Here is a 14,129-nt window from a genome sequence, read left to right as displayed (position 1 = left end):
TTATTTTTCTGAGAGTTTTCTTTTTTAATCATGAGTGGGTACTGAATTTTATCACTCGCTTTTTCTGCATTAATTGATATAATCATATTAACTTTCTTCTTTAGCCAGTGAATACACTGTATTATAGCAACTAACTTTTAAATGTTGTACCTGCTTTGCATTCCTGGAAAAAAAAAAATCCATTTCATCTCAGGGTACTACAGTTCTTTTTACATATTGTTGAGTTATATTTGCTAATATTTTAAGGAACTTTGCAACTACATTCCTTAGAAATATTGGTCTGTGATTTTCTTTTTGTGCATTCTCTGGTTTGGACATCAGGATGTACTAGCTTTATAAAATGTAAGGGAAGTATTCCTTCCTATTTTATTTCCAAAAAGAGATTATGTGCAATTGGTGTTAATTCTTCCTTAAACATTTGGTAGAATTCCCCAGTGAAATCATATAGGCCGAGATAGTTCCTTTTTTGGAAATCTTTTAAGATAAATGATGATTTTGGAGGAATTATGCCATTTCATTTAAATTGTCAAATTTAGGTGTACATGTTCATATAATTTCTTTATTACCGTTTTGATGTCTGCAGGGTGGTATATCCCTTATTTTATTTATTTTTCTTTTTCTTTTTTGCAGTGCTAGGGATTGAACCCAGGGCCTTATGCCTCACTTTTATTTTTGAATTGATGATTACTGTCTTTCCCTCATCAATTTTGCTAGTTTTGTTTACTGTATTAATCTTTCCAAAGAAATGACTCTTCACTGATTTTTAATTTTAATTACATTGATTTCTTGTGGTTTGTTTGTTTTTTGTTATTTTTTTTTGGTTTTGGTACTGGGGACTGAACCCAGGGGTGCTCTTCCACTGAGCCACATCCTCAGTCCTTTTTATTTTTTATTTTGAGAATGGTCTCACTATGGTGCTTATAGGCCCACTGAATTGCTGAGGCTGGCTTTGAACTCGCAATTCTCCTGCCTCAACCTCCAGACCCACTGAATTGCTGAGGCTGGCTTTGAACTCGCAATTCTCCTGCCTCAACCTCCAGAGCCACTGGGATTACAGGCATGAGCTACTACTGTGCCAGGCTTGATTTCAGGTTTTTTGTTTTTTTTGTTTTTTTTTTTTAATTTTCCTCCTGGATTTATTCTCCTCTTCTTTTTTTATTATTTACTTAGCCACATCTCCAGTCCTTTTAATTTTTTTGAGATCAACAGCCTTGCTAAATTGCTGAGGCTGGCTTGGAACTTGTGATACTCCTGCCTCAGCCTCCCAAATTGCTGGGTTTACAGGTGTGTACCACCATGCCTGGCTTTTTTCTTTTCTCTCTCTCTCTCTCTCTTTTTTTAAGTTCTTAAAAAACTTAACTTATGAGAGCTACGATTACTGATTTGAGACATTTCCTCTTTTCTAATGCATTTAGTACTATAAATTTTTCTCCCAGCTCTATGTCATACAAATTTTGATATGTTTTATTTTCTTTTTTTAATATATATTTTTTATTAGTTGTTGATGGACCTTTATTTTATTTACTTATTTATATGTGATGCTGAGAATTGAACCCAGTGCCTCACCCATGCTAGGCAAGTGCCCTACCACTGAGCCACAACCCCAGCCCAATATATTTTATTTTCATTTTCATTTAATTGAAGGTGTTTCTTCATTCTCCCTCAGATTTCCTCTTTGACTTACGAACTGTTTAAAAGAGTGTTGTTTTATTCCCAGTTGTTACATTTTCCTATGATCTTTAGGTTACTGACTTGAAGTTTGATGTTTAGATTGATCCCAATTCTTTTGAAATTTTTTGAGGTTTATGGACCAGAATATAATCTACCTTTGGTATACATTCCACAGGAAGTTTTTATAAAAATTTTTTTGTTCCTTTTAGATATACATGACAGAAGTTCCATAGGAACTTGAGAAGAAAGAGTTCTGCTGTTACTGAGTATTGTCTTTAGTAATTTATTATCAAGTCCACTTTATCTGATGTCTATATGATTGACTGTAATAAAGTTATCCTTGAATTCTTTTGACTGATTTTTGCAAAATGCATCTTTTTACTTTAAATTTGCCTATACAATTATATTTGGAGTGAGTTTCTTAGCATATAGCTAGGTCATGTTTTTTAATGTACACCAAGCTCTTTTAATTGGGGAATTTAGTCCATTTTGTATAGTGGGCTTTCTCCTCTCCTTTCAGGATTCCAATTGTAGGCACCAATCGTAGGCCTTTAGTTACAGTTCCACAGGTCCCCTGAGGCTTTGTTCTCTCACTGCCCCTACTCTATATTCTGTTGTTCAGACTGGGTCATTTCTATTCTTTTATAATCAAGTTCACTGATTCTTTTCTCTGTCTCCTCTAATTAGTTAAGCAATCCACTAAGGTTTTGAACTGGGCATTCTCCAACACCTCTCTGATTGGAAAGCTACCTCACTGTTGCCAGATACAGTACAGGTTCTCCATTTAGCTTCTACTGACAACCAAGAGGTGGAGTCCTCATTGCTACTGAGCATGGATGAGGGTTCTGGTTCCCCATGTCTCCTCCACTGACACTATGGTGATGCAGGGCACAGGGGCAGGCAGGCCCCTGTCATTATTGGCCAGTGAAGATAAAAGTCCTGGCTCTCTACTTGGCCTTCCCTGACATCACACCAAGAGAGTTACTGGAGTTCCATGTTACAGCATGAAAAAGGTGCAAATATGGGTAGGGGTGGGGCCACTGTTTTTTCTAGGTGTTTGATTAGAGTAGGATATTAATTGTGTAAACATTTCTTTTCCTACTAGAATGAGACTTCCAGGTCCTTTGGCTGGAGAGAGCAGTCTTCTGCTGGTGCTCTCTTGTCTGTGGTAGTAAAAGAAAGCCCAGGCCACTCGGCACCCTTTTGTTCATCAACTCCCACAGTCCTCATCCAGTCTGCTCTCTTCTCTCCTTCAGTCTTTTTATGTTTGCTTTTTTTTTTTTTTTTTTTTTTTGGGGGGTGCTGGGGATCGAACCCCCAGGGCCTTGTGCTTACAAGGCAAGCACTCTACCAACTGAGCTATCCCCAGCCCCCCCTTATGTTTGCTTTATACATAATTATTGGCATTTTTAGTTATACTTAGTGGGAAGAATAGGAAAATTAATATCTACTCCTTCTTCCCCAAATTCTTGTATTTAAAATGTAGGGGGAAAATCAAAATAATGATATTTTGTGACATGTGAATATTATATGAAAATCAAATTGCAGTGTCCATAATTAAAATTTTCTGGACTACACTCATGTTCATTTACTTATAAAATGCCTATGGCTGCTTTTGCGCTACATCAGCATAACTGAGCAGTAAAACAGAAACTATGCAGGCCACAAAGCTGAAAACATCTACTATTTGGTCATTAGAGAAAAGATTTGCCAAACTCTGATCTAGACACTGCTCAACAAGAGACACGCAACTTCTGCAAAAACCCCATACTTGCCATCTATGTGCAGACATGGGACATGATGGAGATCAAACCTGAATCTTGTCAACCTCACTTCTAGATCAGCAGTTTCCAAGGTGACCTAAGAGGTCACACTATTTTCATAACAACACAAAGATGTTATTCCCCTTTTTTGCTTTTATTTTCTCACTAGTATATGGCAAAGTTTTCCAGAAGTTCCATGACATGAACTATTATAATAGATTGACCGGTTGTCTTCTAGTAAAACATTAAAGAGTCTTCCAAAACTATTTTTTTGTTGTTTTTAAAACATTCTTCTCATAAATTTTTTTGAAAAATAATTACAAAATAAATTATTTATTTTAACATGCACAAAAGATTTATTAAATTTCAAATACTATGAAGCTTTTCAGGGTACTTACCTCAGTCCATTCTGTGCTGCTAACACAGAATATCTGAGACTACATAATTTATAACAAACGAGTTTATTTTCTCTCAATTTTGGGGGTTGGAAAGTCCAAGATCAAGGTGCTGGTATCTGCTGAGGGTCTTCTAGCAGCATCACCTCGTGGAAAAGGGTGGAAGGACAAAGCACCAAAAGGGGACCAAACTCTCCCCTTCATAATGCCATTAATCAAATCTCTCAAAGTCCTACCCCCCAATACTGTGAACAGCAATTAAATTTCAACACGAGATTTAGAGGAAAATTCACAACACAGCAGTCCTCAATAATGTTTAAGTGTAAAATGGTCCTGAGTCTGAAAAGTATGAGAACTGCTTTTTTAGATCCAACCACCAGTTTATAGGCTATATAACAAAGGATAAGGGTGCAATCTGCCAAATTCAGACCACAGGAAATTCTTCAAAGCAAACAACAATAACAAAACAACATCACAAGAGGGGAAAAAAAAAAAAGATGAAAAGGGTATTAAAAGAGTGTGTGTTAAAAGAGACTGAAAGACATTAACCTTCAAAATATGTAAACCTTATTTAGATTCCACCTTTAAAAAACCATAAAATGTTTGAAACACTAGAAATTTGAATAATAATTACATAAATGGTGACAACAAATAACTATTTTTAATCTTTTTCAAATGTGATGATGTGGTTAATATTCTTAAAGTACTTTTAAGACGTGTCCTTATCTTTTAAGGGTATGTATTAATATTAGTATCTCTATGATATGACATAGAGGACAGAGGAATGGAAAAAGATTGGCCTTCAGTCAAAGATTTACCACCAGTTAATAACTACTGAAGCTGGGTAGTAGTAGTACATGAAGATTCATTATTCTATTTCTATATGTTTGAAATCCTCTATAATTAAAAAAATAAAATTGGGAGTATAGATTTCATGATGTTCCTTCCCCAAGAAGGCTAAACCATCTGTTTTCAGTATAAATCCCAAGCCATGAATAGCCTATATCCGAAGTTTTGATGAAAATGCTTCATCTGATTCATGAGTTTCCCCTATAACATTCAAATAAATCTGGCCTCTGGTTAAACACAACCATGACTGACATTTCCCTACCTCCTGAGAACCAAACATTTGGCTGTTCCCAATGTCTTAAAAAAATAACAATTTCATTTATAATTACTAGTGTCAAATTACCATTTCCTCTTTTTTTTTTTTTTTTTTTTTTTTTTTTTGCAGTGCTAGGGATCAAACCCAGGGCCTTGTGCTTGCAAGGCAAGCACTCTACCAACTGAGCTATCTCCCCAGCCTGTCTCATTTAAATTTCTTAGACTTTTTCAAACTTTTCCTTTCGTACAGTACATATGTAGCTGTAAAACAAAGCTTGCCAAGAGTTGAAGTGAAAATAATAGAAATCTGTGAGTTATACACAAATACCTAATAACTTCTCTAGAAGGTCAAGAAAGAAAAGACCAACAGGTGCTGAAACAAGGACACCATCTTCAAAACAGAGGTGTTGGGCTGGGGAGATAGCTCAGCTGGTAGAGTGCGTGCCTTGCAAGCACAAGGCCCTGAGTTCGATCCTCAGTACTGCAAAAAAAAAAAAAAAAAAAAAAAGGCAGAGGTGTTTAGGTGGTGCCTGGAGATTTAGATCTAAGAACTCCTGCCCCTCAAGACAAGAGCAGGATTACTCCTGGCACAAAAATAACAAGAATTAGTTCACAAAGGATTGTAATGTTTTGCAATAAGATGATGCAAGCTGAAGAGTATTAGGAAATAAAACTGGATAGGTTGGTTGAGCATGTAAAGAAAAAGTCTTGAAACTTAGGAAAAGAAGTAGGGGAAAGCAGTATGAAAATTCATCAGAAAACTTGGAATGGAACCACCATTTGACCCAACTCTCCCACTCCTCAGTTTATACCCTAAGGACTTAAAATCAGCATACTACAGTGGCACAGCCACATCAATGTTTACAGCAGTTCAATTCACAATAGCTAAACTATGGAATCAATCTAGATGCCCTTCAACAGATGAATGGATGAAGAAAATGTGGTACATATACACAGTGGAATATTACTCAGTCTTAAAGAATGAAATTATGGTATTTGCAGATAAATGGATGGCACTAGAGAATATCATGCTAAGTGAAACAAGTGAATCCCAAAATACCAAAGGCTGAATGTTTTCTCAGCTATGCAGATGTTGACAGGGAAGAATGAAAGAACTTTGGGTTATGCAGAGGGGAATGAGGAGAGGAAAGGGGTGGGGCAGTGGGAATGGGAAAGACAGCAGAAGGAGGCAGATATAATTACCCTATATACCTATATGATTACACTAGTGGGGGGAGTCAGTACCATGTCCAGCCAGAGGAAGAGAGGTTATGTTCCATTTGTGTATAAAAAACTATATCAAAATGCATTCTACTGTCATGTATAACCGATTAGAACAAATTTTTAAAAATTATACAAAGAGAAGAAGTAGGGAATTGTGATCCACTTTCTACCAGTGATGTGAACTGAGGAGACACAGGGCCACAGGGCTCTGCAGGAATCTTCAGTGTAAACCTCAGCTTTGTCAGCAATATGTGACAGTGTTCTTGGCCACTCGAGCATAAAAATTCTACCTCATCCATGGTGTGGGTGGGACAATAAGATTTATTATGTAAAATAATATCTGTAAAGTATTTGTGTAAAAGTAGATAATTAATAAAAACAGTGTTATTACTAAGAGCTTTTTTTTTTTTTTTTCCAAGAGTGGCCTGGGGGCTGGGGTTGTAGCTCAGTGGTAGAGTGCTTACGTGGCACGTAAGGCACCGGGCTCCATCCTCAACAACACATAAAAATGAATAAGTAAATAAATGAAAGGTATTGTGTCCATCTCCAACTAAAATATATTTTAAAGAAAGAAAAAGAAAAAGAGTGGCCTAGCAGGGAAATGAAAATAACCTAAACAAGGAATTGTATCATTTGAATTTCTTTCCAATGTTCCATAGATGTTGGGTCTCAGCCACCATATATAAAGACTATGAGAGTCAATTTAAACCAAATGTGAAAACCATCTTGTCTTCCTCAAAGTTTTGTGAGTTTATTCAAACAATGTCAAAGATACTAAGCAGAGCTAGCCCTGAACTTTTCAATTCCCTAACAAATGAGGTTATAAAAAGAAAAATAAAGCATATTTAGATATAGCTTGTTTGTCTTTGGACATTTCATATATTTGATTAAGATATTCTTTTACTTCAGAGATTACAATTTGACAGAAAAAGATTAGACATATATACCAAAAACTATAATACAAAACAGAAAGTGCTTGGGGAGAATTGATAAAGCTCTGAATTTCTAATTTTCTAGCACATGGCAGGAACTCAACAAATGTTCCCAAAATTCATTACTTCAGGAGAAAAGGGGCAATTTTGCCCCAGCTGCCAAGAAAACAGTACAGCCAGGCACGGTGGTACACTCTTGTAATCCCAGGGGCTCACAAAAATGAGGGTAGAAGGAACAGCAGTTCAAAGCCAGACTTGGCAACTTAGTGAGACCCTGAGCAACTTGGCAAGACCTTGTCTCAAAAAGAGCTGGGGATGTGGCTCAGTGATTAAGTGACCCTGGTACCAAAAAATAAAATAAAATAAAAATAAAGAAAGAAAAGAAAAGAAACAAAACACAGTAGACAGCCGTTCTCTTGGCTGAACAACATGAGGAAAAGCACCAAGGTGGGAAATCATAAGAAGTTTCTAGAAAATGGTAGTGGTTTAGAGAAACACAGACTAAGGGAATAGTTTGGAGCAAGGGTTGGGCCAAATCACAAAATCTTAAATTACAGGCTCTGGAGTTTAGACCTTATTTGATAGGAAATAAGAGACTTCTTAATATTTTGAAAACAAGGGGCAATATAACCAAAGTAGTACTTTAGGAAAATCTGCAACCAAGATGGATGACAGAACAGTTAAACTGAAAGATTCTCAAGAGCAGGGGCCATGTCTTACACCTCTTGCATTTCATCAGATACTTGGACAGTGCCTTGCACATTAAAAAATAGAGAAAGGGGGCTGGAGAGATAGCTCAGTCGGTAGAGTGCTTGCCTTGTAAGCACAAGGCCCTGGGTTTGATCCCCAGCATCCAAAAAAATAGAGAAAAAAATCTATTAAATATACTGAATCAAGGAGGAGAAAACTGCCTACCTTCTGTTCCTTACTGTGCTAATAAGGCAGGTTTACATTTGACAGTAATGTGCCCTGTTTTAAAAATAAATATTTCCCAGTCAGAAATAAACTTATAATCCATTTAAGCAAATGCTGACAGCATTTGTCACTTAACTATCAGTAAAGAAGCCTGTCAATAGAAAGGAATCTCTCAGACTGTGCCAAATGGAGACACTGGAGGATAAGTAAGAAGATCTGAGTTTCTGAAGAGGAAGATTTCCAGGTGTCGACAAAGACACCAGAAATACCATGTCTCCTAAAACATATTTCACAAAAGTAATCTATCCACCTAAAACACAGTGATATCTGGGACCCTGTAAAAGAACAACTTGGGGACAATATTTCAAAATTCATTCAGACATTTCCAGAGTTGCCACTGTTAATGGAGATGCTATAATTTAGATATGACTTGCTTGTGTTCCCCAACAATTCATGTATCTGGAGCTTGGTCTCTGGTGTGTCACTGCTGACCAGGTGCTGGGACTCTTCAGAGGCAAGCCTAGTATAAGGTCTTTAGGTTACTGGTGCACTGTCCTTGGAAGGAATTAAGGCTGTTTTTGTGGGACCCAGAGTTAGTGCTCTGGGAGGGTGGTTATAAAAGGAGCAAGCTCCCTCTCTGGCTTCCTGTTTCAAGATGTGATCTCTCTTGGGGCTGAGATTGTGGTTCAGTAGTAGAAGACTCGCCTAGAAGGCATGAGGCACTGGGTTTGATCCTCAGTACCACATAAAAATAAAATAAAGGTATCGTGTCCACCTACAACTAAAAATTTAAAAAAAAAAAAAAAAAAGTGATTTCTCCCTCTTGCAAATACTTCCATCATAGTCATCCACCATGAAGTAATGCAGGTAAAGGGAACCTTTGCCAGATCCTGTGTCATCCTTTCAATCTCCAAAATTGTTAAGTAAATTTCTTTTCTTTATGCAGTTAGACTGTCTCAAGCATTTTGTTCCAGTGATGCAAACCTGACTAGGATAGGGAGTCCAGATATACCTGACAAGGTCATGACCTTCAAGACATTTACAACATAGATAGGAAGGGTGATATACAATGCCATTTGAAAACAGCAACAGAGAAAACTAGCATAGTACAGTAGAAGGGACCTCACAATACATCAGAAGTTTGCATTCTATTCCTAACTCTGAGCCAGGCACTACTGGCACATCCTAGAATCCAGGGACTCAGGGGGAGGATGCAGGAGAATTGCAAGTTCGAGGCCAGCCTCAACAACTTAGCAAGACCCTGTCTTAAAATTAAAAAGATCTGGGGACTTGACACAGTGATAAAGCTCCCATGGGTTCAAATCCCTGTGTCATGCAAAAACAAAAACAAAAACAAAAAAAAACAAAAGAAAACAAAAAAGCAGCTGCAGAACAATATAACTTTTAATTTCATTTTGGTACAAAAGAAATGTGTATATATAGGAAGTATAAACACTTGTTATAAATGTTTTTATTCTTTATGTTACTTGACCCTGAGGCTCCATACTCCTACCATCAGGAACACACTGTCAGCACTCAATCTAATTCCCAGCACTCCTCTTCCTACCTCTCAATGAAGGCACTACTCAAAGCAGCTTCCCCACCTCCCTCTGTTAAGTGTCACTGCAGACTCATCAAGCTCCAAAACATGTTCCCACATGAAAACGATTCTGGAAAAATTTTACCCTCCCCACCTACAGAAGTAAGCTCCAGTGTGGAAATGCCTAATGGAATCAAATGAGATAAATGTCAGGATGAGAAGACTGCTGCTGCTAAGAATGTACAGTATATGGCAACAGATATTGCAGCCCATTTGAAGTATTTTAAAATTAAAGTTTTTGGGGCTGGGGATATAGCTCAGTTGGTAGAGTGCTTACCTCACATGTACAAGGCCCTGGGTTCAATCCCCAAAACCAAAAAAATAAATAAATATATAAATAAAAAGTAAAGTTTTTGGAACACAATGTAGCAAAACTCCAGCATGTAATGTAGATGATAGCCTCATGGGTAGAAAACCACAGCTTGAAGTGTAATTATAGGAACTGTAAAATCAACAAATGATTTGAGATGATTTTCCTTCTATTTAAGTGCAAACCTAGTTAAGAATATGACTTATACTGCGGTTTATTTAAATGATTACCTGAAGAACAAACATAACATTAATGAAAATAGAGACTCTCAGAATTAAGGCTCTCCTGCTCTGATTTCTGAACTTGAGTTTCGCTGACCCAGTGGAGGGGTTCTAAAGTCCTCTGTGGGAGGAAAGGAAAGTTCACTTCACCCACAAAAGCAAAAGAGAGTTACCCAGGAGACAGCCAAGAGGCTACCACAAAGGAAAAGGGTAGGAATGATAAATTAAAGACAGGACAATCCTGATGGACAGTTTTCTCTAAGCCTTCACAACACAGAACAACTAGAACTGAAGTTATCTTTTCTATCACCAAATTTTCACTGGTTTTCTTAAAAATCAAGAGCTCAACCTCCTCACCACACAAACTGGCCTAGAACACTCAAGTTTTATGAAGACACGCCCTGCCATTACAGGTTCCTCTTCATAAGGCACTAGACATCAGGGAATCATGGAAAAGCCCTAAGGGCAGAAAGTTGCTTTTTCCATGGTGGTTGTTCAAGTCTTAATTAATACCTCCTACTACAACTTCCCAGGACTAGAAGGCACACGCTGCAACCAGCACTCAATAAACATATTTAAGAGTAGCCTTTATAAAAATGTTGCTTTTTAATTGTCCCAAAGCCTGCACGTCCCCCATCAAATAGGATTATGTCTTTTAACAGTGCTTCTTAAAGTGTAGTCTCTAATTCCTTTTCTAGGGGTCTGTGAGATCAAAAATATTTTCACAATATGACTAAGATATTCCTTAGGTGCTGAATGGAGCCTTTTGCACTGTGCTGACACACTAACAGTGCAAAAGCAATAATGATACAGTTGCTGGTCTTCTAGCACTTACCAAGGCAGTGAACTCTTCACCTACAAAACTTGCAGGAAAAAAAAAAAAAAAAAAAAAAAAACAACCAATTCACTTTTAAGTGTCCTAGATAAAATGGTATAGACATTCTGGAAAAATCTGTCCCTTTCTTAAAAAAGCTGAACATGCAATTACTGTATAATTTGGCAACTGCTCATTCTTGAACATTTTTATCCCAAAGAAAGGAAAACTTATCTTCACATTAAAGAAAACTTATGTCCATGAACATTCACAGTAGCTTTATTCTTAATTTTCCCAAACTGGAAACACCCAAATATCCTTCAGTTAAACAGTTAAACAAACTGCTGGAGATCCATACCACGGAGTTTTATTCAGCAATAAAAAAGAACCATTATACAAGCAACAGATATTTATGATTCCACTTCTGTGAAGTATCCATAGAGGTCAAAATCATATAAACAGAAAGTAGAATGGTGGCTACCACGAACTGGGGGAAAGAAAGAAAGAATGAAGAGTTACTGTTTAATGGTACAGAGTTTCAGTACCCTATTTCAGTACCAACAAAGGGTATTGAAACTGAAGGCAAAAAGTTCTGGAGATGTCTGATAGTGATGGTTGCACAACAATGTAAATGTACTTAAGGCAAAAAAATAAATAAATTAAAACAATAAGGGTTTACCAATAGGAAATTCAGAATGGGAAGGGGATGGGATCAGAACAGGACACTAGGTCAGGAAGAGACTCAAGAACCATAAAAGGAAATCATTATTTTCTATTTTTTGCTTACTGCATATCCATTATTCTTTGTATGTCACACATATTTTCAATTCTATATCAACTTAATATTTAATACTTTTTAAAAAAAGAAATGTCCATGAAACAGTACACATTATTATTAAATCTTGACCCTTAAGCCTCTTTCTGCTACCTGAGACCTAACAGCAGGTATACATAAAGCAGTTCTACTGTATACCAAAATAATCTGGTTCTCTCAAGGAAAAGCATGAGTGAGTCAGTGAGGAGTTAATTCAATGCTTTTTTTTCACAAAACACCATTTCTCTGTAAAAACAAGTGACAGACAAATCATTGTGACTTAGACTTATATTTGTCAGACATTTCCTTCAAACTAAACATAGGCCTGTCACTTTGAGGAAAACTACCAAAAAATATTTTGTTGTCAACAATAATACTTAAGCTTTCCACTAAAAACCAAAATTTTGGAAGACTAGTATCCACCACCTTGAGTTTGACAGCTTCCCAATTCTTAAGGACTTTAATGAAATCAGTGGTGATATTAACAAATGTTATTTATCGATATTAATGAAATGCACTAGAATTTGGGATCTGCCTAATGCAGTGAGCCAATATTTTCCAAATGACAAACATATGATGTTACAAACTATAAGACAAACCAAGGAATTTTAATGTAATATAGTGGGAAACATCTTCTGATTCAGTTTCAGACTTCACATTCAAACTAAGAAACTACCACTTACTGAGTTCTGGTGCAGTAACAAAGAATACCCACAATAATCTGGAAAAGCTATTAAAATAATCCTCTTTTTCAACTACACATCTCTGAAAGACTAGATTTCCTTCATATAGGTCAGACAAAACCTAGCACAACAGTGCAAACTGTAAAATCCAGTTTTCTTCTACTAAGCCTGATACACAGAAGATATTTGCAAGACGTGTAAAAAGGCAGTTCGTATAATTTTGTTTAGGATATACTGTGTTTCAAAAAAATGTGCTGTGTGTTAATCTATCGTGAATGTACTCAATGAATGAATAAACCTCAGGAGGTCAGTGTTCATTTGTAACACAGCAAATGTCTATGGACATGGCCGAAGGCTCTTTGGAGTTCTGCATTTTCACGAGGGGTCCTGAAACCAAACCATTAGGGGCCTGCTGGTCTGTGCCAGAGTCCAAGTGCTACGACATGAATTATTAACTCAGCCAATACTTATTGGGTGTCGGAACTCGGCCAAGCACCGAGGCGGCAGCTGCCCTGCAGCGCGCACACCACACCGACAAAGCGGCAAAACCACAGGACCCTCCCCGCCCGCGAGACCGTGGGAAGCGCGCCGAGGGCCGCCCGCCCGACTCAGGCAGCGAGGGCTGGGCCGGGAAGCCGCCCAGAGTCGGGGAAGGAGCCCACCGCCTGCGGCCCGCGAGGGGCCGGTGAGAGCGCCGCGGGACAGCCGACGTGGCGGCCAGAGGGGCGCGGCCCGTACCTGTGGGTCATGCCGGCCGCCACGCCCAGCATCGCTCCGCTCTCGGACGCCGCAGTCTTCTGCACTTCGGATCCCGCCGCAGCTCCAGTCGCGTCCTCGACCCTCGAGACTACGGCCGCCGACAGTGGTCGGGCAGGCGGGCCCCAGGCAGGAAGGGGAGGCGGGCCAGGGGCGGGGAGACCGCTGCTGCCTGCCGCCGGCCGCCGACGAACGACTTGGCCGGCCGCGCGGGGGCGCGCGGGGGCGGGGCCGGGGCCGGGTGGGCCGCGCGGGAGGACCCGCCCCCAGCGTCGGCCCGGTCGGGCTTGGGCCCCGGAGCTCGTTCTGGCCCCACCCACGCCGCGCGCCCTGGCCCCGCCCTGCAGGCGGGCCCAAAAGCCTGTGGCTTTTCCTCCTGGGCTCCTTGGGCTCCCCGCGGCTGGAGGCGGCTGGAGGCCGCTGGAGGCCACGTTACTTCTGACAAAAATGGCAGGACTGGGGGCTGGGGAGATAGCTCAGTTGGTAGAGTGCTTGCCTTGTAAGCACAAGGCCCTGGGTTTAATCCCCAGCACCCCCCCCCCCCAAAAAAAAAGGAAAAAAAAAAAAAAAATGGCAGGACTGGCCTTTGCAGCCCCTGCGGAGTGAGGGGCAGACGGACGGACGGGGCAGGCTGTCCTTGGCTTGAGACACCTCTGATTGGACTTGGCGGGTGGTTCTGGCGCAGCCTTGGAGGCTGCACGGGCTTTCACATGCCCTGGGAGAAGAGGCTGTGAAAGGGTGCCGAGCATCCTAGCTGTCCTGGAGGCGGCTCTCTGGACTGGCCACTTGAGTCTTGGGCTCTACACAGAGCCTGGTGCGACCGGGATACACTTCATTAGGATTTTCATTTTGTTTTTAAGTCGAGTTCATCTTGTCCTAATTTCAGAATACTTGACTAAAAACTGGCTTCCACTAGGCCTCCAATTA

General features: G+C 39.4%; 1 protein-coding gene and 1 long non-coding RNA gene across 3 annotated transcripts in view; both read right to left on the bottom strand.

Annotated features, from left to right (window-relative positions):
• The window catches only part of LIMS1 (LIM zinc finger domain containing 1), a 149,571-nt gene extending 136,172 nt beyond the window's left edge, over positions 1 to 13,399 (bottom strand). Inside the window, exon 1 of one of the 2 annotated variants that reach the window (XM_079111217.1) lies at positions 13,185 to 13,399. In XM_079111217.1, coding sequence (XP_078967343.1) covers positions 13,185 to 13,216 — 32 coding nt within the window. In that variant the 5' untranslated portion in view covers positions 13,217 to 13,399. The remainder of the gene's footprint in view (positions 1 to 13,184) is intronic. The other variant, XM_079111218.1, reaches the window with a different exon arrangement.
• LOC306644292 lies at positions 761 to 2,980 on the bottom strand. The gene is made up of 2 exons (XR_013759273.1): positions 1,035 to 2,980; positions 761 to 976 (listed from the first exon to the last, which is right to left on the bottom strand). It is a non-coding gene; the product is annotated as an uncharacterized lncRNA (long non-coding RNA).
• Positions 13,400 to 14,129: the final 730 nt, after the last annotated feature.

The sequence above is a fragment of the Sciurus vulgaris genome (genome assembly GCF_902686455.1).
Source record: "Sciurus vulgaris genome assembly, chromosome: 14".
Lineage (NCBI taxonomy): Eukaryota > Metazoa > Chordata > Mammalia > Rodentia > Sciuridae > Sciurus > Sciurus vulgaris.
This window is presented reverse-complemented; position numbering and strand designations above follow the sequence as displayed.